Below are 23,870 nucleotides of genomic sequence, written 5' to 3'. Positions count from 1 at the left end.
CCTTGCTCCCTGTGAAATCCATGGGAGTTTTCCTATTGACGTCACAGACTGCACAGTCAGGGAGAGGAGAATTTCTGAAATTCGATCAGTTGGGCCAGTGGTTTCCTTCTTCTCCTTATTCTCCTTTCCCTTTTTGGACTCTGAACTCTGTTTCTCATGCTGCCCCATGGAGTTGCCATTCTCTGCCTGGCAAATTTCCCGGGGACGAGTATTAAATTTGGGATGGGTACCAATGCTACTTAAACTATAGACAAAACCTTGGCTTGAGGGAAGTCAGACAAGAAGGGAGGTTGATCTTTGGTGATAATACTCAATAAACTGTAGCTGCTACCCTAGCCCATGCATGTTAAATTAAGTCAAGACAAAATATGGATTGCTGCTGACCAGGAATGAAAATTCAGCCTTCGTCAACTGATATGAACATAACGCAGCATCACCCTTCCAAATTAATTTTAAAAGCAGAACATTGATTTACTAACGCTAAAATTCACTACGAGCCAACCCCTTGTGGTCACGACCCCCTTTTATTTCACAAACCAAATGCAAGTCATTCACTTAATCTTTGGAAGTGAGTATATATTGCAGGAGAGCTTTTCAGAACGTCTCCTTTGGGAGGCGGGGAGGGAAAGAAGGAAAGACGTTAATCCCCAGGAAAATTGGTCGTGGCAACTGTACAAAGTCAACGGGCCCACGTGAGAAAGATGGCCATGAAAACAGCAGTGACAGGAACATGTTTCCATGTGGCATTTCTTGATCCCAGGTTGTGAACCGCGGTCTCCTTTGTGCTTTGCTGGTTCAAAAGTTGGTTATTTGAGGGAACGTCGTCCATATCCAAATCATAAGCCAGCTCTGCAAAGAAGAAAGAGGAAGATTGTTACTGAGCATAGTGTACCAACACCTGGCCTGTCCACATGGATTATAAACTATTATGGGATGGACGACAAGTCCTGACTCGGATCAAGACTCCAATGGGTGTACAAATACCTGGTGAAGGAAAACATATTAACTCTGGTTTTCGGATGGGGCAGAAGTGCAAATCGATTAAGTGACTTGCCCACGGTTGTGCAGGAATTAAAAACACACTTGCTGAGCCCTGCTCTGGTTTGCTAGCCACAAAGCCACCCTTTCCCTTTGGAAGTTAATGATACCTGAGGCTGCTCACAAGCCACCTCCACACAAAAGTCCAGCACGAATTCATGCCCTGCTCAAGTCTCAAGATGAGGCTTATGGGGGAATTAAGGTTATGTCTACACTACAGAGTTTTGTTAAAAAAAACGGCCATTTTTTCTGACAAAACTTGAGTTATGTCCACAGTGCAATCATGTTCTTCCGCAAGAAAATTGAAAGAACAGAGGGGTTTTTTTCCAGCATCAGTAATCCACATTCTACAAGGAAGAATCCTCTTTCTGAAAGAGCTCTTTTGTAAAAAGGCGTGTGTGGATGGGGAAGAGGGAGTTCTTTCAGGAGAAGAGGAAAGAGGAAAAAGCACAGGTGCCCTGGTGGCCACTCCGTCCATAGCAATCACGGCTTACATGCGAGAGAATGTCCATTCAGTGTGGACGCTCTCTTTCAAAAAAGCAGGTGGCTTTTTCGGTGCACTTTTGCAGTATGGACACTCTCTTTCAGAAGCAGTTTTTTTAGAGGATCTCTTCCAAAAAAAGCTTCTTCCAAACAAAGCCTGCAGTCTAGATGTAGCCTAAGAGACCGGTAGGACCTGAACTAGTTCTCAGCACAAGGGCGGATGTCCGCCGTGGGAAGCCTGCAGAACAGATGTTAACCTCAGACTAGGCCCAGTCTACCAGAGATTTGGCAGCATATTTGGCTGTAACATTTGCAGAAGAAGCCAGGCACTCAACGGGTGGGGTCCACGAAACCACTCAGCGCTGGCTTCATTTTGTTCCCATTGAATTTTTTTAGTGAGAAGGGGAGAGGGGGTTCCTACAACGCCAATGGGAGAAGAGCTGAGCACGACCCCGTGTGACCTTCTCCCGCACGAGTGCCTTCATTTCCTTTGCTCTTCCCTCCATGGGGCGTTAGAAGCCTTGACCCCCCAATGTCTACCCAGCACTTTCCGAACGGCCGTGCCAAGAATGCGAGTCGGGGCGAGGGTGTGGGTGTGCCCGGAGAGCTCTTTCCAAAGACACCAGCTGGGCGTTGTTTAAAAATAAATTGTGTCTGGCTTGCAGAAGGGGTGAAGAAACCCCAGCCACGCTCGTTCAAAGCTCAAGGCCGCTGTACAGCCGATGCACCACTCCCGCCCCCTTTCTCCGTTAGCTTTAAAATCTGACCCCAGTCGTGCACCTGTTCTGGTGTCTGCACAAGAGGGGCGTGTCGACGGCCAGACGCAAAGTGCGGGAAGACAGGAACCGCCAGACTAACCGCCTCCCTCTCCAAGGATGGGCAGAGTCCTTTGGTCTTCGAATTTCCGAGAGTGCCTGGCAGCTGAGTGCTCCTGGCACCGGAACAGCCCGCTGCAGGGTTAGTGCCTCTCCCCTGCCAGTGGTGGCAAAACCCCATTGCCATAAGAACATAAGAACGGCCACACTGAGTCAGACCAAAGGTCCATCTAGCCCAGTGTCCTGTCTGCCCACAGTGGCCAGCACCAGGTGCCCCAGAGAGGGTGGACTGAAAACAATGATCAAGCAATTTGTCTCCTGCCATCCATCTCCAGCCTTTACAGAGGCCAGGGGCACCATTCCTTACCCTCTGGCTAATAGCCTTTATAGACCTAACTTCCATGAATTTATCTAGCTCTTTTTCAAACTCTGTTCTAGTCCTAGCCTTCACAGCCTCCTCTGGCAAGGAGTTCCACAGGTTGACTGTGTGCTGAGTGAAGAAGAACTTTCTTTTATTAGTTTTAAACCTGGTACCCATTAATTTCATTTGGCGTCCTCTAGTTCTTATATTATGGGAACAAGTACATAACTTTTCTTTATTCACCCTCTCCACATCACTCATGTTTTTATGGACCTCTATTATATCCCCTCTCAGTCTTCTCTTTTCTAAACTGAAAAGTCCTAGTCTCTTTAGCCTCTCCTCATATGTGACCCGTTCCAAACCCCTCAGCAATTTAGTTGCTCTTTTCTAAACCCTTTCCAAGGCCAAAATATCTTTTCTGAGGTGAGGAGACCACATCTGTACACAGTATTCAAGATGTGGGCGCATTATAGTTTTATATAGGGACAGTAAGATATTCTTTGTCTTATTTTCTATCCCTTTTTAAATAATTCCTAGCATCCTCTTTGCTTTTTTGACTGCCACTGCCTACTGTGGGGATGTTTTCCGGAAACTATCCATGGTAACTCCAAGATCTCTTTTTTGATTAGTTGTAGCTAAATTAGCCCCCATCATATTGTATGTATAGTTGGGGTTATTTTTCCCAATGTGCATTACTTTACACTTATCCACGTTAAATTTCATTTGCCATTTTGTTGCCCAATCACTCAGTCTGGTGAGATCTTTTTGAAGTTCTTCATGGTCTTGACTATCTTGAACCGCTTAGTATCATCCGCAAACTTTGCCACCTCACTTTCTCCAGATCGTTTATGAATCAGTTGAGTAGGATTGATCCAAGGACTGACCCTTGGGGAACACCATTAGTTACACCTCTCCATTCTGAAAATGTATCATTTATTCCTACCCTGTCAGTAGGACTGCCCTGTCAGTCCTCGATGCTGGACTTGCAGCCACGCGACAGAGGGAAAGCGCAGCGGCGAAGTCAGGCAGAACAAGGTGAAGGGGGAACATGCTGCAATCCTTGGCTAGAGAAGCAAAAGCAAAAGGAGCATCGAGCCAGCCTCGACAAAAGCCTCCCATTCCTAGAGCTGCGCCGCAGCAGTGGCAAATCGGGCCCTCGGCCTGAAGGGGACATGAAGTCTTCTCTGCTGGGTCGATGGGAGGAAGCGCAAAGGTTCCTTGTTGAGTTTTATTTTTCTGCTTGGCATTTTTGTTGATGCCTTTTCCCTCCATCTTCGCACTTGGGGCCAACTCTCTGGGAGCCAATTTCCCCCTCTTCGGGGCAGGCTCATTTGACAGCTCCAAGGGTAGGAGGAGGGGCCTGCAAGAGACCTTAAATACCTTGCCTCTACCGGCTCTGCTGACAAAAACTCCCCCGAGTCACAGATTCACTGACTTGTGGGGGGTAGCTGCCACCATCAAGTGATTTTATCCCTAAAGACAAGGGATGAATACTTGAATTCTCCCCCAGGGTACCCCAAGCTCCTTTACCACAAGGGAGCCTGAAAAACAAGAGAAGAAAAAACCAAACTGCAGTCTCTGGTAGCTGACGGTTAGTCTGAGGCATGCAGAGAGACACAGACAGACCAGCTGTTACCTTCCAGGACACAAGAATCAATTCATCACCTTACAAAAGTGATTTTTATTACAACACAGAAGATCTACTTGATAAAACATACTTGATTGCTCGGGGTTACAGAGCAACTAAGGAAAACACATTAAAATGCAGAGAAAATCTCTGGGAACAATTCTTAGATGGTAAATGGGGGAAGGGAAGCATAGATTCACACAGAGCAGCTCAAACCAAGTCACAAAATAAAGAAAATACTCTGATCGCAATGAGATTCACTTTTTTCCCTTTATTTACTTGCAATCCCTTGCTGGTTCAGTCCACTTCCACGCCCCGGATTCCTTGGAGGCCTGGCAGTCCTGCCTGGGTTTTAAATCATTCTGTGTCTCTGAACTCCTAGTTTAACTCTCCCACACAAAGAAAGCAGGCCAGGTACCTTATACAATTCAGATTTCAGCACTTTATTCCTATTGGTTCTCCTGGCTTCTTGCTAACACTCTTGCTAGCGACCTGAGTTTAACCGCGTAGTCACCCGGGTGCTGGCTAGCACTCCTCCTATCCATCACACACCGTCACCACACACCGCAGCATATAGACCAGTGGTTCCCAAACTTTTTGGCATCACGCCCCCCCTTTTTGATTTTTGAAAAACCCTCATACCCCCCCCCCCCCCCCCGCCTCCAATAGCAGCAAAACTTGTTGAGCAAAAAAGAGAAGGAAAAAAGGAACTGAATAGGGCAGCAAAACTTGATGGGGGGGAGAGGGGGAGACTGGGTCACCTCGCACCCACCCTGGAATTTCTTCACGCCCTTCCAGGGGGGCATGTCCCCCAGTTTGGGAACTGATGATATAGACATTCACACAGAAAGGAAGTCAGTCATCAGAGGATAAAAAATTATGACAGGGCTCACACGCACACATGCAGACACAAGCAAACACCAAGTGTCAGTCTCTCCAACTCATCCAAGAGATCCCCACCGATTGCCCCCAAGTTGTCGTCTTCTCCCTCAGTCCTCTCTTCTCTACACTCTCTTCCTCCGGAGAGCTGATTGCAGACTCATGGCATGTGGTGCCAAGTGACGTGGCCGTCCTGACTCCGATATGCAGGTCAAACCCGTCTGTGACCCGCAAACATGACCCATGACCCGTCCGCCATGCTGCTTTAAGGATTCATCCTCATGAGAGGCAGAGGAATAGATGACACCATTCCCGTTGGGGGAGGTCTAGGCTGGATCTTAGGAAATACTACTTCCCTAGGAGGGCGGGGTAGCACTGGGCTGGGTTCCCTAGGGAGAGGGTGGAATCTCCATCCTGAGAGGTTTTGAAATCTTGGCTTGACCAAGCCCTGTCTGGGCTGATTGAGTTGGGGTGGGTCCTGCTTTGGGCAGGGGGCTGGACTCGATGACTCCTGAGGCCTCTTCCAGTCCTAGGATTCTATGATTCACCTTGAGTAGTTCAGTGTATCCCAGCTCAGCGGTGACCAAAAACTGGTCCTGTAGGATGATTCGCTGGTGACTGTGTTGAACTGGGACTGTCACCTTAGTTCGTCAGGGAGAGGCGTCCGCAGGATACAATCCAGAACAACACTGGCTGTTTCAGCAGACAGGCCGAGGACAGAAGGGGTTTATATTTCCTCCTAGAAGAGTTCCCCAGCACTGCTTGGATCCATAACTCAAAGAACTTTTGTTTTTCTTCACTTAAATCATTGCTCTGGGGTGGGGCTGGAGAGGAGGGGTTCAGGCCGCCCTGGGGAAAGGGGACAAACCCCGCCCACTGTCACCCAGCAGCTTGGGGCCAAGTGAGATGCGCCTCTCCATGGCCGCTACAGCTCTAGCAAGGACAGCCAGGGGAGGGGTGCATGTCCCCCAGCTGGGGGACAGACAGACACACAGACTCTGAAATGTAACTAGCTTTCCCTTTCTCCACCTCTGCCCCCTGCTGGCCCAATGGGGTTATAGCATCCTGGTCGCCTCCGGGCAGATTCCTTGGTGGGACCCATGACTGGATCATATGTAAATGCAGATTTCCTACCCAGAATGCTTTGCACAGCCACTGGTGTCAGTCACATGAGAAGGGGGCAGTAGGATTTCCTGAGCTCTGCTCACGGGGCACTTTTGTATGCAAGGGTCCCTCCCGCAGGAGAATAAAGACGTTCAGGCAAGCGGCCTGGAGGACTGAGGGGAAAACGAGCGGGAAAGCAGGCGGCTCGCCAGGGTGCCTCACTTGGGTGAAGGAGATGTCTGGGCGTGCGTCAGGATGCAGGCCTGTGAAGTCCTGCTGGAAGGCAGTTCGGGTGCAAACTCAGAAGATAGGCGAGAGGTTTGCTGTTGCACGAAAGGATGGTGAATCCAAGCGCACACCGCAGCATGCTGGTGAGCGTGGAAGGAGACAAGACACTAGCTTTTCCCTGTCACCGAAAACGGCCGCGTCCCTGTCAATAACGGAGGCACAGTCAAATAAAGCAAAATTTAAAACTAGCAAACGAGACCAAAAAACTCACTAAAAACTGTGCCACTAAGCTTGGTAACGGGATATCCCACCATGGCAATGGCGAGGGTCGGCTTTCAGTCATGAAATACGGCTCAGGCATAAATAAGGATCCTTTTTCAGTGCCATTTACCAGGCCCATGACGGTGGTTGCTTAATCGCCAGTAATTTACAACTTAATCTGCAGCCTGTTTTCAGAGGAATGAATGCCTGGTTTGATTTAATACATTTGCAATTAGCCTATTTTGCAGACTACTTTATGGAATACTCTAACGACACCACGGCCGGTACATTGTTCCACTACGTTAATCTAGCTAAGAAGAGTGAGACGTATCTACCTGTCATGGCTGTTTTCTGACGTTCCATTAGGGATGTTCACGTATAGCCATTTAAACGATTAAGCAATAAACCTGGGCTAATCGGTTCACCTAAGCAGCTACATGCAACCCCTCCCCTTGCTGTCTGTATCAGCAGCAAAGTGGGGGGAGGTGGGAGCCGGTGCCCATGCTGGCTCCCTGCATGTGCTGGTCCACACAGAGGCCCCTGCCGCCACCCGCTGCCTCCCACAGAGGCAGCCAGCTCTGTGGAGCTGCCTGCTCCCCCCACGCGGCTGCCTCTGCATCAGAGGCAGCAGCACAGGGAGGGGAGGGGGGATGTGGGAGTAGCTTCTGTCCATGGAGAGCTCAGGCCCCCTGCAGACAGGGGCTGCTGCTGCCCCATGCTGCTGCCTCTGTATCAGAGGCAGCCAGGAGGTGGGGGTGGGGAGGGGTCTCCCTAAGAGTGGGGCTGGGAGCCGAGAGCGCACTGGCTGCTAGCTCTGCCCCGGGAAGTATTTTAGTAATAATATAACCACTAAAAATGGTTGCGGCTACATGATTATTAAAATACACGATATCGAACATCCCTAGGTTCCAGCGCCCAGCTTTCTAACCAACAAATAAATTGTTCCTCCAGCAGATGGTGCATGCCCATCGACTGCTGAGTTATAGTCCTTATAATATTTTTTCCAGCAGCATGTTTTTCTGTCCAAATTGAAAGTTGCCACAGAAAGGTGTTGATTTTGACAGAATTTCATTCAGAACATTTTGTATAAAAGAGATTCAGTAAGAGCTGTTTCAGACTAAAACATTTTGAGGTTTGGTTTTGAAAAGACTGCTTGTACATTGATTTTTCATATTCTAATGTGTATTATGAAAAGCGAACGGGCCAAATGAAAGTATTTCCAGTGTCCAGCGTCGATTTTAGTAACATTTCTTTTCAAGGGAAATTTTAAAATTCTGTCGTTTTGTCCCAATTTAGAATGGATACATTTTGAAATGACGTACTCTCCTGAACAATGGCATTCCACTTGCTGCCTACTCCTCGTCTTTACCAAATATCACAGTTCCTCTTTGGTCTGATTAAAAGGGAAAAGTGGACTTTAAAACAGCAGACATTAAGCAACTTATAAATCTGTTCTGTACAATGCCATGGGGAGAAATCGAAGGGATAAAGAAGTTCAGGATAGCTGGCAATTCCTCAAAGAGATACTATTAAAGACAATAGCAAATTCTCCTGGTGCAAAGAGGAATAGTAAAGATGCCAACATAGCGTCATCAAGTACTCTTTAATGTCCTAAAAATCAAGACCAAATTCTGCCGAAAGTGGAAACATGAATAAATTGCTAAGGGTGAATACAAAAGTAGGTCGGACCAAGATCAAAAAGGCTAAAGCACAAAATGAATGACACCGAACAAGGGACATAAAAGACAGACAGAAGAGGTTCTCTAAATATGTTAGAAGCAAGAGAAAGACCAAGGAAAATGGAGGCCCACTACTTAATGGGAAAGGAATGGTTATCAAGAAGGGTGAGGTGTTTAAAGTCTATTTTGCTTCAGTCATCACTAGCAAGGTTAATTGTGACCAGATGCTTAACACAAGCCAGAAGAGGAGAGAACAGGATAAAAATATTTAGATAAGTTAGATGGATTCAAGTAATCAGGCCTGGATGAAATTCCCCCGCAGGTACTTAAAGAAGCAGATGATGCAATCTCACAACTATCAGCCATTATCTGGAAGATCTCATGGAGGTTGGAGGTTCAGTCATGTGAAGAGGTCTGTGTGGCAAATTTCTAGCACAGCCAGCTCCTTTCGAATGTCTGTGTTTGGGCAGAGCTTCTGCTTTAAACAGACTTTGTGTTGTTTCCTTCTTGTGGTTTATTTGTGGCCAAGTGATTTTGTTGCTGACTTTTGTCGCTATGTGATGGCCAGATTTTAGCTAATTGCTCATTGTTTACAAACAGTGTTCTTGTAAATACATATTTGCTGTTCTGAGTCCGTTTTGTTTAACTTCTGATAAGCAATGCGGGGGTCACAAAATCTAATTCTCCACCTTAGCCGAACAGCCAGGAGGGTGTCTCAGGGGTTACCAAATAACTAATTTCAGGCATAGCTCTTTAAAAAGAGGTAGAAATGTAGCCGTGTTAGTCTGGTGCAGCTGAAACAAAAAGCAGGACTGTGCAGCACTTTAAAGACTAACAAGATGGTTTATTAGATGATGAGCTTTCGTGGGCCAGACCCACTTCCTCAGATCAAATAGTGGAAGAAAATTGTCACAACCATATATACCAAAGGATACAATTTAAAAAAATTAACACATATGAAAAGGAGAAATCTTTAAAAAGAAACATCATCAATGGAATCAAAACAAGGAATCCTGAATAACTCATTTCCTTAATCAGGTCAATTCCTGAAATAGCCCGCAAGAGAGGCAAAGACGTACCATATTGATCAGGATTGTTGTTCTTACATTAACGCAGACACATACAATACCATCTCTCATATTTTATGCTAAGCTAACCTGGGATGGAGGTGTACGGAGTCTAAAAAAATAAAGTCAATGTCAAGGAAATAATTTAAAAACCAGTCTGTGTTCACCCCAGTAAAATAACCAGAGACAGGCTTCTCATGAGCTATCCTACTTTTATATCGGCATTGTGTAGCTCTCTCCATCTTCATGTTTGTAAACCTTCAGAGTTGTTATGCAACCTTTTGGTTTTGCAAAGCGATTCTTCATCTAAACTCCAAAAATCTGTTTCTGCTTATAATCAATCCAGGCTTCCCAACCTTGCCGTCATTACACACTCAGTCTTCATTGGGTTTTTGCCCTTTGGGCTGCAGATTAGACAATCCGCTTAAAATAATCATCCATCGTTAGCTCTGCTAACGTTTCGGAGGGGTTTTTTTACACGCAAACAGGGCATGCTATAGAGCTCCAGTCCTTTTCCATTCACAAAACTTCTCCAGCTGAGCACAAACGACTCCCTCCCGCTCCCCTAAGTATCTTTTGCAACAAGAGCTGCTCCTACCACAAAGCCGCTGTGTGTTCGCTCCTAGCACATCAAAAGCTACGCTCATGGGCGACCCCCGTGAACGATGCACCCTTTAAAAGATAGGCTTTCCAGTCTACCAAGAGAAGGAATGTCCTTCTTCCACCGTTGAGTATTACAGTTATGTGTCTTATCTCTGCACAAGCTTATCAGATACCACTCGTTAATGCACACTCCTTCCTGAACTGTAGCAATTTTGGAAGCATCTACAAAGTCAGCTAACTCAGAGTAGATTGTTTTCAAGTTGGCAAAATAAGTTTCATTGCAGCTGGCATAAAAAAGCCAGGAGGATAAGTATTGGCATGTCGACAGCATGACGCCAGGCATGCAACACTGAGGAAGAAACCGTATTGATGCTCGGTGAAACACCCTTTATAAGCCATATATGGGCAACGTATTTTTAAGCAAATAACTGGAAGCAAATGCCTTGCAAGCAAAGGAAAATGACATCAAAGAGGACAATGCGTTGCTACAGCAGGCGCACCCAGGCCAACAGGCAGATCTGCTAGCAAAGCCAGGAAAGAAGAGCCGACCTCTAGATGCCAAAGCTAGAGAATGTCATTCCACAGCCAAGCATCTGGGCCTTTGGCTGCCAAACTTGCCCCAGCAGATGGCTTCAATGTTGGACCTAATATAGCAACACCCTAATAACTGACGGCCAGGCATGAAAACGGCTCCAAGGGAGCACTTCATAAATCTGTCGCTGCTCTAAGACTGGCCTGGGTGGTGAGGGAGTGCTCCCAAATTATTTTTGTCCCATGCTGCGGCTCCTAAAATGGGGTTTGGGGAACCCAGGTGGGGCACAAAGTGCTCGCTGCAGATGAGGCGCCAGCTTCCCCGGTTTGCAGCTGAAAGAAACTCAGCAGACACGAGGGCGGAGAGCGAAAGGGCTTGATGTTTGGGCGCTCACCGTCAGTCCGGAAAAGCCAGCTCTGCTCTCCTTGCTGGCATGACCTCAGTTGGAGTGTTGTGTCCAGTTCTGGGCACCACATTTCAGGAAAGAGGTGGAGAAATTGGAGAAGGTCCAGAGAAGAGCCACAAGAATGATGAAAGGTCTAGAGAATATGACCTATGAAGGAAGACTGAAAGAACTGGGCTTGTTTATTTTGGAAAGGAGAAGACTGAGGGGGGACACGATAGCAGCTTTCAAGTGCTTAAAAGGGTGTTACAAGGAGGAGGGAGAAAACTTGTTCATCTTGGCCTCTGAGAATAGAATAGAAGCAAGGGGCTTAAATTGCAGCAAGGGAGGTTTAGGTTGGACATTAGGAAAAACTTCCTACCTGTCAGGGTGGTTAAACACTGGAATAAATTGCCTAGAGAGGTTGTGGAATCTCCATCACTGGAGATATTGAAGAGCTGGTTGGATAGACACCTGTCAGGGATGGTCTAGAAGATGGTGCTTGGTCCTGCCATGAGAGCAGGGGACTGGACTCAATGATCCCTCGACGTTCCTTCCAGTTCTAGAGTGCTATGATTCTATGACTGCTCTGCGTAGCCGCTTGCTGTCACCACCGGTGGATGTTATGAGATGGTGGCATGGAGCAGCGAGAGCTTCCCATATGATCTCACCCAAGATAGGGTGGCCTACAAGATGCTTTCCTTATTCACAGATTGTCATACTGGAAGGAACTTCAAGAGGTCATCCAGTCCAGTCCAGTCCAGTCCAGTCCAGTCCAGTCCAGTCTCTGTTTAACCTGCTTTACAAATTACCCAATGATGGAGATTCTACAACCTGCCCAGGCAAGGTTAAGATGGGGTCTGCACAAACGTTTGGTAAAGTTTAGGGCACAAATGCTCAGGCACCATTAACGGTGAGCACACGACGTAGTGTCATAACAAAAATATAAGTAAACATGATGATGGACAAGATAGCAAGGACTTATGGCCTGATGTTCAAATGGTGGAATAAGTGAATAGGTTCCCTTATTCAGGGAATCCAATTTCATGGGATAGAAGAGGTGACAAAGAAATCAAGAGAAGAATACAGCTTTCAATATTCTGCTCAGCAATTCTGTGTTGTCAAAACCGCATAGCCACACTAGATTGCTGAAGTGTGGTCAAGTCTCCCATAGAGTTTTGAAAGCAGGACACACAGCCCTATTTCGAAATAACAAGCAGAGCGTCTACACAACTGAGCTGGTTATTTCAAAATCGCCCTCCTGCTTTCCTCGGGGAATAAGTTTATTTCAAAATAGTTATTTCGGGAGTTATTATTTCGAAATAATTTCCTAGTGCAGACATGCCCATAAAAAGGCCGCTGAGAGATGACTCCGAGTATTGGAGTTCAGTGTTGCAGAAGAACGTTAATAATGAGCTGGATAACCAAATCTATAAATGCCACAGGGATGCGAAGGAGGCATTTAAAAGGAGCACGGGTTATCTAAGAGCGGTGGTAAAAGAACCTCTTTTTGTCAGCAAGTCACTCCTGATCGCACAGTGCTTCGCTTCCATATTCATACCGTCCAGCGAGATCACAGGCAAACCAGGAAGAGGACAAAGGAGTCCTCTTGCAGCCAGTTCCACTGGAAACACTGTTGGGTGAACTGGTATCCCAAGGAGAGCAGAAGTTTTGTGATTGCAAAAGATGGAAGGCATCAGCCAAACAACCTCTGCGGTGAAGAAGGCGATGTCTAGACTGCAGGCTTCTTTCGGAAGAAGCTTTTCCGGAAGAGATCTTCCAGAAAAACGTTTTGTCAAAAGAGAGCGTCTACACAGCAAAAGCACAACAAAAAAGCAATGTGCTTTTTCGAAAGATAGCATCCACGTTAATTGGATGTGTCTCGCATTTCAATTGCGATTACTGTGGACGGAGTGGCCATCAAGGCACCTGTGCTTTTTCCTGGAGGCCTCTTCTTTCGAAAAAACATTTTTCCGTGTCCACACACGCCTTTTTCCGAAAAAGCTTTTTTCAGACAAAGGCTTCTTCCTTGTAGAATGAGGTTTACCGCTGTCGGAAAACAGAGGGGTTCTTTCGACTTTCTGTTGAAAGAACACAATAGGAAGTGTAGTTTTTCCGGAAGAAACTCTGCAGTGTAGACATACCCGAAGAAAGAAAAGTCAGAAAAGTTATCCCGCTGGAGATAACCACACTTGCTCTGTCCTTCTCCGGTCCTACCTCCCTGCCTACTTCCTTTGCTCTGCGGTTCTGCCTTTGTTTTCTTTGCATCTCTACCCATACCATCCCTTCCACCTAGAACAGCATCCTAAAGAATGGGTGTAACGCTCTCCCCCTCTACGCCATCAAGGAGCTGAAACGTCACCTCCTTCTGAAGCACCGCACTGAACATCAGCCAGCTCTGGAGGATCGTAGGGGTCTGCACTTCATCGACTTGCGGCCTTACAAGTCGATAATGGTTGTCTTTGAGAGCAGGGAGCCTGCTGTCCGATACAGCTCTGATGGCGCGACACTAAGCAGAGCACGGAGTCTGCTCCTGAAGAGGCTTAAAGAGCGTATTCTGGTTAGCTGATCACAAAGCTCAAGCGATGAGTTGATTACAGCATAGAAATATCTTCCCAGGGAGAAAATACTTGCAGTAACGGCTCTTTACCCTACCAGAGGAAGGCAGAACTAGGATCAAAGCTGGAAGCAGAAGTCAGACACATAAGAGAGAAAAAAAAGACAAAAAAGGAAAAAACAGCAGAGTGTCTACTGTTAACACGGGAAGTCCCGTGTCACCTTAAAGACTAACAGATGTATTTGGGCATAAGCTGCTGTGGGTTGGAGCCCACTCTGTCAGATGCATCCTACGAGGTAGGTTCCAGCCCACAAAAGCGTATGGACCAATACATTTGTTTATTCTTTAAGGCAGGGTGGGGAACCAGTCGAGGGCCGCACACAAGTGAGAAATGAAGCAAAAAAAAAAAAAACCAACCACAAAAAACACACAACCCCCCCCCACCTCCCTCACTGACGAGGCCCCTGACTGAAGTGAAAGACGCTCCCCACATTCCCCTCACACAAAGCCTGGGGGGTCCAAACTAGTAAATTTTGTGTGCTCCAGGCACACGGGGAGGATGCTGGGTCCGGGGCTGGAGTACCAATGCTGGCGGGAGAGCCCAAGCCTCAGGGGCTGGAGCCAGGCAGGCCAGGGGCCATATCCAGCCCCCATGCCTTACGTTCCGTACCCCTCCTTTAAGATGACACAGGACTCCTCGTTTCTGCTGAAAAAGAATAACATAGCTGACCCCCTGTGGAACTTTTATCAGCAAGGTGATTAACCATGGGAACATACTATTCAGGGAAGTGGGGGATTCTCCACCCAAGGATGTCTCCAAATGAAGACTGGCTGCTTGTTGGGAAGACACACGTTAGCCAAACACAAGGTACTGGGTTTATTACTGGATGAAATGTCATGGCCATGACATGTGTCAGACTAGATAAAAATCTAGGACTTGATATGGCCATATTTGCAGTCAGGTGTGTGTATCTCCTATACATACACACACGCACAATTTCACTGAACTCTAAACAAACAAAAGGAAGTTTTTCTTCACTCAGCGTACAGTCAACCTGTGGAACTTCTTGCCACAGGATGTGGTAAAGGCCTGGACTTTGACAGGGTTCAAAAAAGAGCTAGATAGATTCATGGAGTTTAGGTCCATCAATGGCTATTAGCCAGGATAGGTAGAAATGGCGTCCCTAGCCTCTGTCTGGAAATGGATGACAAGGGAGGGGTCACGTGATGATTACCGTTGTATTCCCTCCCTCTGGGGCATCTGGTATTGGCCTCTGACAGCAGACATGATACTGGGCTAGATTGACCATTGGTCTGACTCAGTCTGGCCATTCTGATGTTCTTATCTTCTACTTCTTACGTTCAACAGCCATAAGTACAGTGGAGAACACCAAAAATGCTGCTCAACCCGCCACAACATTACAGCGCCCGGGCTTTCCAATACAAAGAGACACTACCTATTGGCACGTTTGCCGTATGAAACCCATGCAAAGGAGGCTCTTTGTACATTCTGTACCCAGTTATCCAGCTGTGCCAGACGGTGGTCCAGTAGGATACTTCTGCATATCTACTCCCCCAGGATATCCCGAACATTTGTGAATCATTAGGCAAGAACGATTTTCTTTTACGGAGGAGAGCTTATCCCATGAGTGGTTAGCGCTTTGATCCTAGTGCTCTCGCGGGTTTATTAATTACCTTATTGTCTATAGAGGTACAATGCACTGATGGAGGGCGTGGCACATGACAGAGTGGTTAAACAAAAGGGAAAAGAAGAGGGTGAGGAAAGAAATAAATTCGAGGGGAAAGGCTCATGTGTGTGACCAAATCTCATCTTCCAAGGGCAAGTTCAGGATTAAGTCAGAGCGGTTTCCTGCGACTCCCTCTCTCTGGTCTAATCAAGACATCTCTCAGGTTAAGGTTGAGAATGTCCAGCGTTGGGGTGGAAGCCCTGATGGAGAAGCTAGCTCCATCCCCATCTCCGGTCTGTGAGTTCTTTCCTTGCCCTCTTCTTTTCCCTTTTGTTTAACCAGAGTCCGGCCTAGTCAGCCTCGCCGGTATATTCTTCAACCCTGATGCAAGCCCCTGACCAGAACGATAGCGACATATGATGCCTGGAACAGCCCGATCCCGGTGCAAGGTTGCCAGGTTTCAGAGCGACTGATAAAACCGTGTGGCTGGGCTTCCATTTTACCAGCAGCAAGCGAGAGTCAACCCCAGAGACAGAAGTGGCATTTTCCAGCTGTTCTTTTCACCCCTTGCTTTGTCTCGAAATAGGCAGGAATAGCCTGAAACAAGAGCTCTGACCCATCTCGGTTAGCTCCTTCTCTTCCCCCACACAGGACAGTTACTTAGCCATCCAGCCAGGGATGTGGCTTTCTAAAGACTCTTCCTAGGGAAAAGGAAAAGGGACTCGGGTGTGGCGAAGGTGAAAGCCTTCCTTGATACCTGACATTTCAATGCTTTAATCTCCGCTCCAGCCTGCTGCTGTTTATTTTTCATAAAAGGTTAAACCAATTTTTGAGGCTGTGTTTGCCGTGGTTCTGAGTGGACATAGGTCTCTGGGCATCACATCCCGGCCCTGGACTCAAACGTTTAACGTTGGACAGTGTAGTGAGCAAGGGTGGCCGCTCACTAACCCCCAGGAGGAAGAACCCCCTGAGCCCGGGTGGGTCAAGATGGAGCCTGCCCCTTTAAATCCACAGAGGCCTAAGGGTGGGGCAGGAAGTATAAAAGCCCAGCCCAGGAGCTCAGTAAGGCCCCAGCCGCTGGAGGGAGTAGAGGCCTGTGCCGAGCTCTCATGTTTAGGCCCTGAAGATCTGGCAGAGGTGGATGACTGGCCCGGACCACCAGGCCCTGGCACTGAAGAGGAGACTTTCTGTACCACGCAGTGTGCAGCGGGAGTCAAAAAAGCAAACCGGATGTTAGGGATCATTAAAAAAGGGAGAGAGAATAAGACAGAGAATATCTTAGTGCTTCTATATAAATCCATGGTGTACGCACATCATGAATACTGCACGCAGATGTGGTTACCTCACCTCAAAAGAGAGATATTGGCATTGGAAAAGGGTCAGAGAAGGGCAACTAAAATGCTGAGGGGTTTGGAACGGGTCCCCTATGAGGAGAGATTAAAGAGATTAGGACTTTTCAGCTTGGAAAAGAGGAGACGAAGGCTACTTCTAGACTGCATCCCTCTGCCGACAGAGAGATGCAAATCAAGCACTTTGGAAGTGCAAATGAGCCTGGGATTCAAATATCCCGGGCTTCATTTGCATGCTCACGTTCCAATGCTGTGCCAATCAGCCTAAGGGGGATAGGATAGAGGTCTATAAAATCATGAGTGGAGAAAGTGAATAAGGAAAAGTTATTTACTTGTTTCCATAATATAAGAACTAGGGGCCACCAAATGAAACTAATGGGCAGCAGGTTTAAAACAAATAAAAGGAAGTTCTTCTTCGCACAGCGCACAATCAACCTGTGGAACTCCTTGCCTGAGGAGGTTGTGAAGGCTAGGACTATAACAGTGTTTAAAAGAGAACTAGATAAATTCATGGAGGTTAAGCCCATTAATGGCGATTAGCCAGGATGGGTAAGGAATGGTCCCTCGCCTCTGTGTGTCAGAGGGTGGAGATGGATGGCAGGAGAGAGATCGCTTGATCATTACCTGTTCGGTTCACTCCCTCTGGGACACCTGGCGCTGGCCGCTGTTGGCAGACAGGACACTGGGCTGGATAGATCTTTGGTCTGACCCAGTGTGGCCGTTCTGATGTTCTTACCCTGTCCCCACAGGCAGAGTACCCGGACCCTGCGAACTCGCCGCTGATCCGGAGCCAGGTATAGACCCAGGGGAGTCGGAAGTGGCCCAGGGGAAGCAGAGGCTGGTCAGACAGACCTGATATCCCTTTGACGTGTGTCGGCGTGTTTTGGATCGGATTCCCCGCTGTCCACTGCTAGGCCCTGGGCCAGGACTCGGTGGAGTAGGGAGGGCCTGCACCCCCCCTGCCACCCCACATACTGGGTAGCAGTCTCCTCTTCTCCACTTGTGCCGGGACACTGTTTGTTTGCCTGCCCCGCCTTGAACCCGGGTCTGGGCTGTATTGACAACTGACTGGCTTAAGTGCTGCAGCCTGCCATGCCCTCTGGCCCCATGGTCTTAAAGGGGCTGCAGGACTAGTAGGTATAGGCTTGAACACCCGTTAGGGGCCCAGGCTTAAGCGAGACCGCTTACAGACAGTCACTGAGCTATGTTGACACTGGGTGACTCTTTGGGCTCTTTATTTCATCTACATTAACACAACCGTTCTCAAGTCTTTATGCCAGGTGTAGATTTCATCAGGAACCCATAAACATCCATCGTCCCCTTATGCTTGCGAGGAGAAATCTAAAAGTGCCGTCTTTTCGGAGCTACCCGCTGGAACATACCCACAAACAAGCTTCCTAAAATGCATCATTAGCACCCGTGACCAGTCAGTCAGATTGCAAAGGCCAGAATTCTCCCTGCCATGGAAAATATCGAGGTTAAGCATTCGGGCCATGACCCAGGTATGTAGGATGGTAAACAACCGACTGGGCTAGGACATACCTGCTCAGCCCACGTATCCTGCCGGCAGGTAACCTCATGCCTCGTGGTATGCAAACATCTGCTAAAGACTTCAGCTTTGTCTACTGAAACATTCCAGGAGTTTTTGGTGTTCTTAACCCCGCCGGATCAGCTGCGCGGATGGAGATAAAGCTGGTTTCTATTCACTTTTGCAAAGCCAGGCTAACCAGGAGGTACATTTTCAAAGCCCGCTGCAGGGGTGGAAGCAGCAGGCAGCCTCTTAAAGTTTGTGGGCGTTGCAAGGCTAAAATAATGTCCAACTTTTTAAACAGTATTAAGCCCCTAAAAATCCCCACCCCGGGTTCAAAGAATGTTAAAACAGCTGACATCAGTCTACAAGTGCACCGACATGCCGAGGGCAGCAAAAAAACTTTTTCTTTGCCCGACTTCCCTTTTTTAGATTGAAGCGTAGGGGTCAGCAGAATTAACGGTGGAAAATAAGCATGATGTGGAACTGAGCCGTCTGCTGACAGGCACCGCCGTTCCATTTCAATTTGCAGACTTTGGCTGGGGGTTGAATGAAATCCAAGGGATCCCAGCTGGGGCTCGGTTTCAAATGAGAGCCGGGGAGTTGTGTGTGGTTGCTGTGACAGACAGACTCACGTTTAAGCCACTCGCACCGGGAAAGCTCAGCACCACAACCAGAGCTGTGCTCTGCAGAGGTTTCCAACTTTTGCAACTGGCTGCGCTGAAACTCGGGTTCTGAACCTCCTCTCTCCTCCAAGCTATGGGATTTTTGCAGCCCAGAACTGACCTTCGGGGCTGGGTCCCTTTCCTATTTCTAGTTTTGACCGATGTCCGTCATGCCTAGGTAAGAAAACGGATCTGTCTGACAGGCAGAAAATGACCCTAAGAGGGGATGAGTTTCACCCGCCTTTGCAGAGTTCAGCCAGTTGTGCTAGGGTACAGTGCCCGTGATGTCTATAACCCACTAAGCATTTGGAAACGTCTCCAATGGGTCCGTTCTATTTTCTGGGAGGGGCTTCATCTTAGGCCTTGCCTACATGACTGCGGGCCGTCGATCTAAGTGACGCAACTTCAGCAACTTGAATAATGCAGCTGAAGCCAACGTACTTAGACCTGCTTATTGCAGTATCTTCACCACAGAAAGTCAACAGCTAATGTTGTTCCATTGACTCCATTCACTCTTCTCATTTTGGCGGAGTACCGCAGTTGACGAGAGAGCGCTCGGTGGTTGATTTATCACGTCTATACTAGACATGATCAATCGACCCCCACTGGATGATCCATCGACCCCCACTGCCCATCAATCCAGCCCATAGTGAAGACATGCCCTTAGAAGCCCAACCTCCCTTGGTGTCCATGTGTTGCAGCTATTTGCCAGCACATCTTAAGGCATGACCACAAGCACATCACCACACTCATCCGCTGCCTTGGACTCCTCTGGTATGCTAGCCAGTCACTTGTGAGAATCTTCCTTTCTCTCTTTCCCCTCTTCCCACCTCTTGTTTCCTTTGGCTTCCTCGGTGCTTGAGCTACTAGAACAATGGCCGTTTCAACTACTCCATTTTTTAAATTAAGGATTTGGTAGATCATTTCCACCGGCCACCCCATCCCGGCAAATACCACACTCACGTCTGCTTTTTGGTCTTGCCTCATTTACCCACCTTCTAGGTTCCCATCTCAACTTCCTGGGCTGACGGTGTCTTCTCCTCTCTGCATTCCTAGGGGGCGGGGCGAATGGGCAGCTCCACCAGTCTTGCCTCTTCCTGCCAAACTTGCTTAAGCCATCCCATTCTTCTCCATTTCAGAGTCTGTGCGGGGGTGGGGGATGGGGAGTCCTCCTAAACTTCTCCTCTTTGCTTTGTTGGGAAGGCCACATAGGAGCAAGGGAGCTCTCACAAGGCAGGCTGGACTCAAGCTCTGCTTCTGAGCAGCCCCAAAACGCCCACATTTTCAGTTCCCAAAAGAACAGAAGAAGCGGAGCAAATGAAGAGAGAACTCGGTCACTTCCCAAGCTCTACAGATCTGCTCCAGGGCCTACAGAAGTCCACGGGAATATTCCGATTCCTATATTCACACCTATCTGGGGATACACTAACAAAGGGGGGTCCAGACTATGAAAAGCCCTGGGGCAGCTCAGTCGGGGTGGACCAATGACAGGGAAGGACCCCCTGGGATACCTCTGGAGAGAAGGAGAGACCAGAACTTCCAGCAGCAGTTCAGCCAAGAGCTACTACTTGTGGGGCCGGCGGACGGTGGAGAGGCGACGGGAGAGACATCCAGACGACTCTAGTAGGAAGTACCCCATGGTGGGGAGTAAACCCAGAGTGCTCAGTATGTTGCGGCTGGATTCCCCGCTGAGCGTGACAGCGGCCCCAGCCACTACCTACAGGGCCTGGGCTGGGACCCGGAGGAGTGGGAGGCCCAGGTCTCCCTACACCCCCTCCCCCCCCCACTGTACCTGGCTTGAGGGGCCTATACCCCTGCAAACTAGGCCTGGGGGCCGTATTAGACCTGATATAAGGGACTGGAGAATAGACTTTGGCCAGTGAACCATATTGACCTGATACAAGGGACTCAGGAATTGACCTTGGCCCATAGGTCATATTGCCCCGATAGAAGAGACTCAGGAACTGACTTTAGCCAGTAGGCCGTATTGCCCTGATATAAGGGACTCAGGAATTGACCTTGGCCAGCAGGTCGTATTGCCCCTGATATAAGGGACTCGGAAACTGACTTTAGCCAGTGGGCCGTACTGACCCTGATATAAGGGTCTCTGGAACTGACGTTGGCCAATGGGCTGTATTGTCTCTCACGGGGGTGGGAGCAGAGGAAGCGACAGTGATCAGAAGACTGTATTTGCTATTATAAGGACACCTGGAGCGCTTTTCGCGGTGATGCCCTATTACGCCCTCTATAGAGGGACCCACTTAAAGACCCCAGCCGACAAGTCACAAGAGGGGACTAAGCTCGAGGGGCATCCCCAGGGAAGGTTGCCCCTCGACACGGCCATACTGGGTCAGACCGAAGGTCTATCTATCCCAGTAACCTGTCTGCCAACAGTGGCCAATGCCAGATGCCCTAGAGGGCATCAACACAACAAGGAATCATCACGTGATTCTTCTCCTGTCACCCATTCCCAGCCTCTTACAAACAGAGGCTGGGGACACCATTTCTACCCATCCTGGCTAATAAGTATTGATGGACATAACCTCCATGAATTTATCTAGTTCTTTTTTGAACCCTGTTAAAGTCCTGGTCTTCATCACATCCTCTGGCAAGGAGTTCCACAGGTTGTCAGTGCATTGCGTGAAGAAAAACTTCCTTTGGTTTGTTTTAAACCCTATTCATTTCATTTGGCGAGCTCTAGTTCTTATGTTATGGGAACAAGTAAATCACTTCTCCTCATTCACTTTCTCCATACCTGTCATGATATTATAGACCTCTGTCATATCCCCCCCCCCCGAAAGTGAACTGAGCTCTGACCATCGAGGAGGACATTATCTGGAGTGCTTCATTTGTTTGAGCCTTTGAACTGATTGCGTTTGAAGTCTCCTTGCACTAGGAAGAGGTCTTCCACGTTCTGTGAAGACATGCCGGTTTTTGGAACTTCTCCTTGCATGTTTGTGGTATGGCCTTCCTCGTATCGAGATGCTGAATCCCGTTTCAAGTGAAGGAGGTTTTGTGGACAGTGGTAACATAGGCTAATAAAGCCGGTGACAACATGCTCAGTCCGTTTTCCCGCAAAACGGACTATTTCAATAAAATGAAACCCTACACAGAAGCACGCAGATTTCAATAAAATTTCCATCTACCCAAAAGAGCGTATTTCCTTTCAGCTTTATAGTCAGCATCAGTGTTTCTCTAATTGGTCCGCAGACCCACCCTGAGAAAGCTGCCCACAGGCCGCTCCGGTTTGTTTATTTACCGGTTCTCATTGGCTCCGGTTCACCATTTGCAGCCAAGGGGAGCTTCACGTCGCTGCTTCCTGCGGCTCCCCGTGACTGCAAACAGCAAACCACTGCCAATGGGAGCCACGCGGCTCCATAGCTATGGAGCTGGTATATAAACAAACCGAAGCGGCCCGTTGGCAGCTGTCTCAGAATGGGTCTGCAGACCACTTTGCGAAACATTAGTTCAGATTCATTTAAGCGTTCATACTAAAATATTATTTTTGTTAATATCATGATAATACAAACAAAATGTGCCAATGGTCCAGAATCAATTTTGGGGTGGAATTTTCATTTCACAGGATATTTCAGCTTTTCGTTCCCATTTGGAATAAAATGCTTTTGAAATTCTAGTAGCAGTAATTACGCAGCCATCCATGTGTGTTCTAGGCAAGGCTTAGATGACCTTGTACACCGGTTCCTGAATAAGAATTATACTACTCAGATGTAGATTTTTTTTAATCTTTCAGCTAGTTTACATTTGATACAAAACCCTAATCCCTAAATTGGTGAGTCTACTGCTCTAATAAAATAAACGTCCTTTCAAACAAAGCGTATAATTTTCACATCTTTTGATCAAATTTGTGTGAGTGCCTCCCATATGGTGTTGAAAATTTACTTTGCAGATTCCTCCAGGAGGCTGTGAATTTCCAGCCCTATAATACACCCCCCATTTTTGCTTTTTCTTAGGCTTTGCCTGGCTTTTCATTGTCACACCACTAGCTCTTATACTTATTCATCCATCAAAGAATGTGTCTTTCCCATTAAAAGCCCCCAAAGCCACTCCCTAAAAGTGCACAATTAAAAAGTGCACAAAAACACACCAACAAAAGCAGAATCAATGTCTCACTGAATAAGTAAATATGACCCAAAAAACCGGAAGACAGTCAAAAATCTTGTCTCAAATGTTCTAGCACCTATATGTTACAGCAAAAAATGAATTAACAGCCTGCTCTAGGAAATATTCTATTGATGTAGTACAGCCACATAAGTGCTCTTTAGAGATACTAATCTCAAAAGGCAGAACAGAGAAAGTATTTTTCCTCTTTTTTTTTTTTTTGTATCAACTCACCTTAGCTGAAAAGCACATTCAGATTGTAATTATGGGAATGTCTCATCTGGTAGATTTGTAAACTCAGCGATCAGCTTGAATTACTGAAATTAGCAAGGCTAATTTAATGTCACTATTCAAAATAGTGCCGATTTGGAATTTCTTAATGGCCGTAGGAAAAGGCGTCTTTATGCATACTGCAATCTAGGCTTCATTCTTACCCTAAATTCCTTCTCAGAGATTTGGTGAATGCCCTGTTTTGTAGCCAACACAAACTCTGTCCAGTAAAATAATGTAAGGACTCCGAATGAAAAGAGATTAGCTGTTCCCGGCTCCTGTTATTTTAAAGCAGAAATAACTTTGGCTTCTACTGATTCATAGACAAAGCTTGAAATGCAAAGCATGCTCAACTCTAGATTCAGCATGAAAAGGGCCTTAAAATATTCCCGAGTGCAAGTAATGGACTTATTAAAGGGATGAAAAGAGGCACTTTGCACAGAATTCCAAGCTCTTTAGTCCCGTCATATCAATAATCTTGCTTAAGAATTTCATTCTATTTACATTTCTTCCCCTTCAAAATATCCTCACCGCCTCATGTGGAATAAAACTTTTACACTTGTAACACATTAACTTATTTATGTTCATGCTCTGTGGCACGCATGGTAAAATGCTAGTGGAGAACATCTGTAGTT

At 47.3% G+C, this 23,870-nt stretch overlaps 1 protein-coding gene across 2 annotated transcripts in view; it reads right to left on the bottom strand.

Moving 5' to 3' along the window:
• Positions 1-505: 505 nt before the first annotated feature.
• The window catches only part of GPC3 (glypican 3), a 299,836-nt gene continuing 276,471 nt past the window's right edge, over positions 506-23,870 (bottom strand). For both annotated transcript variants that reach the window (XM_075941138.1, XM_075941137.1), the window contains one exon: positions 506-849. In XM_075941138.1, the coding sequence (XP_075797253.1) occupies positions 796-849 (54 nt within the window). In that variant the 3' untranslated portion in view covers positions 506-795. The remainder of the gene's footprint in view (positions 850-23,870) is intronic.

The sequence above is a fragment of the Pelodiscus sinensis genome, chromosome 13 (genome assembly GCF_049634645.1).
Source record: "Pelodiscus sinensis isolate JC-2024 chromosome 13, ASM4963464v1, whole genome shotgun sequence".
Taxonomy (NCBI): Eukaryota; Metazoa; Chordata; order Testudines; family Trionychidae; genus Pelodiscus; species Pelodiscus sinensis.
The sequence above is the reverse complement of the archived record's forward strand: the minus strand, read 5'-3'. Positions and strand labels throughout refer to the sequence as shown.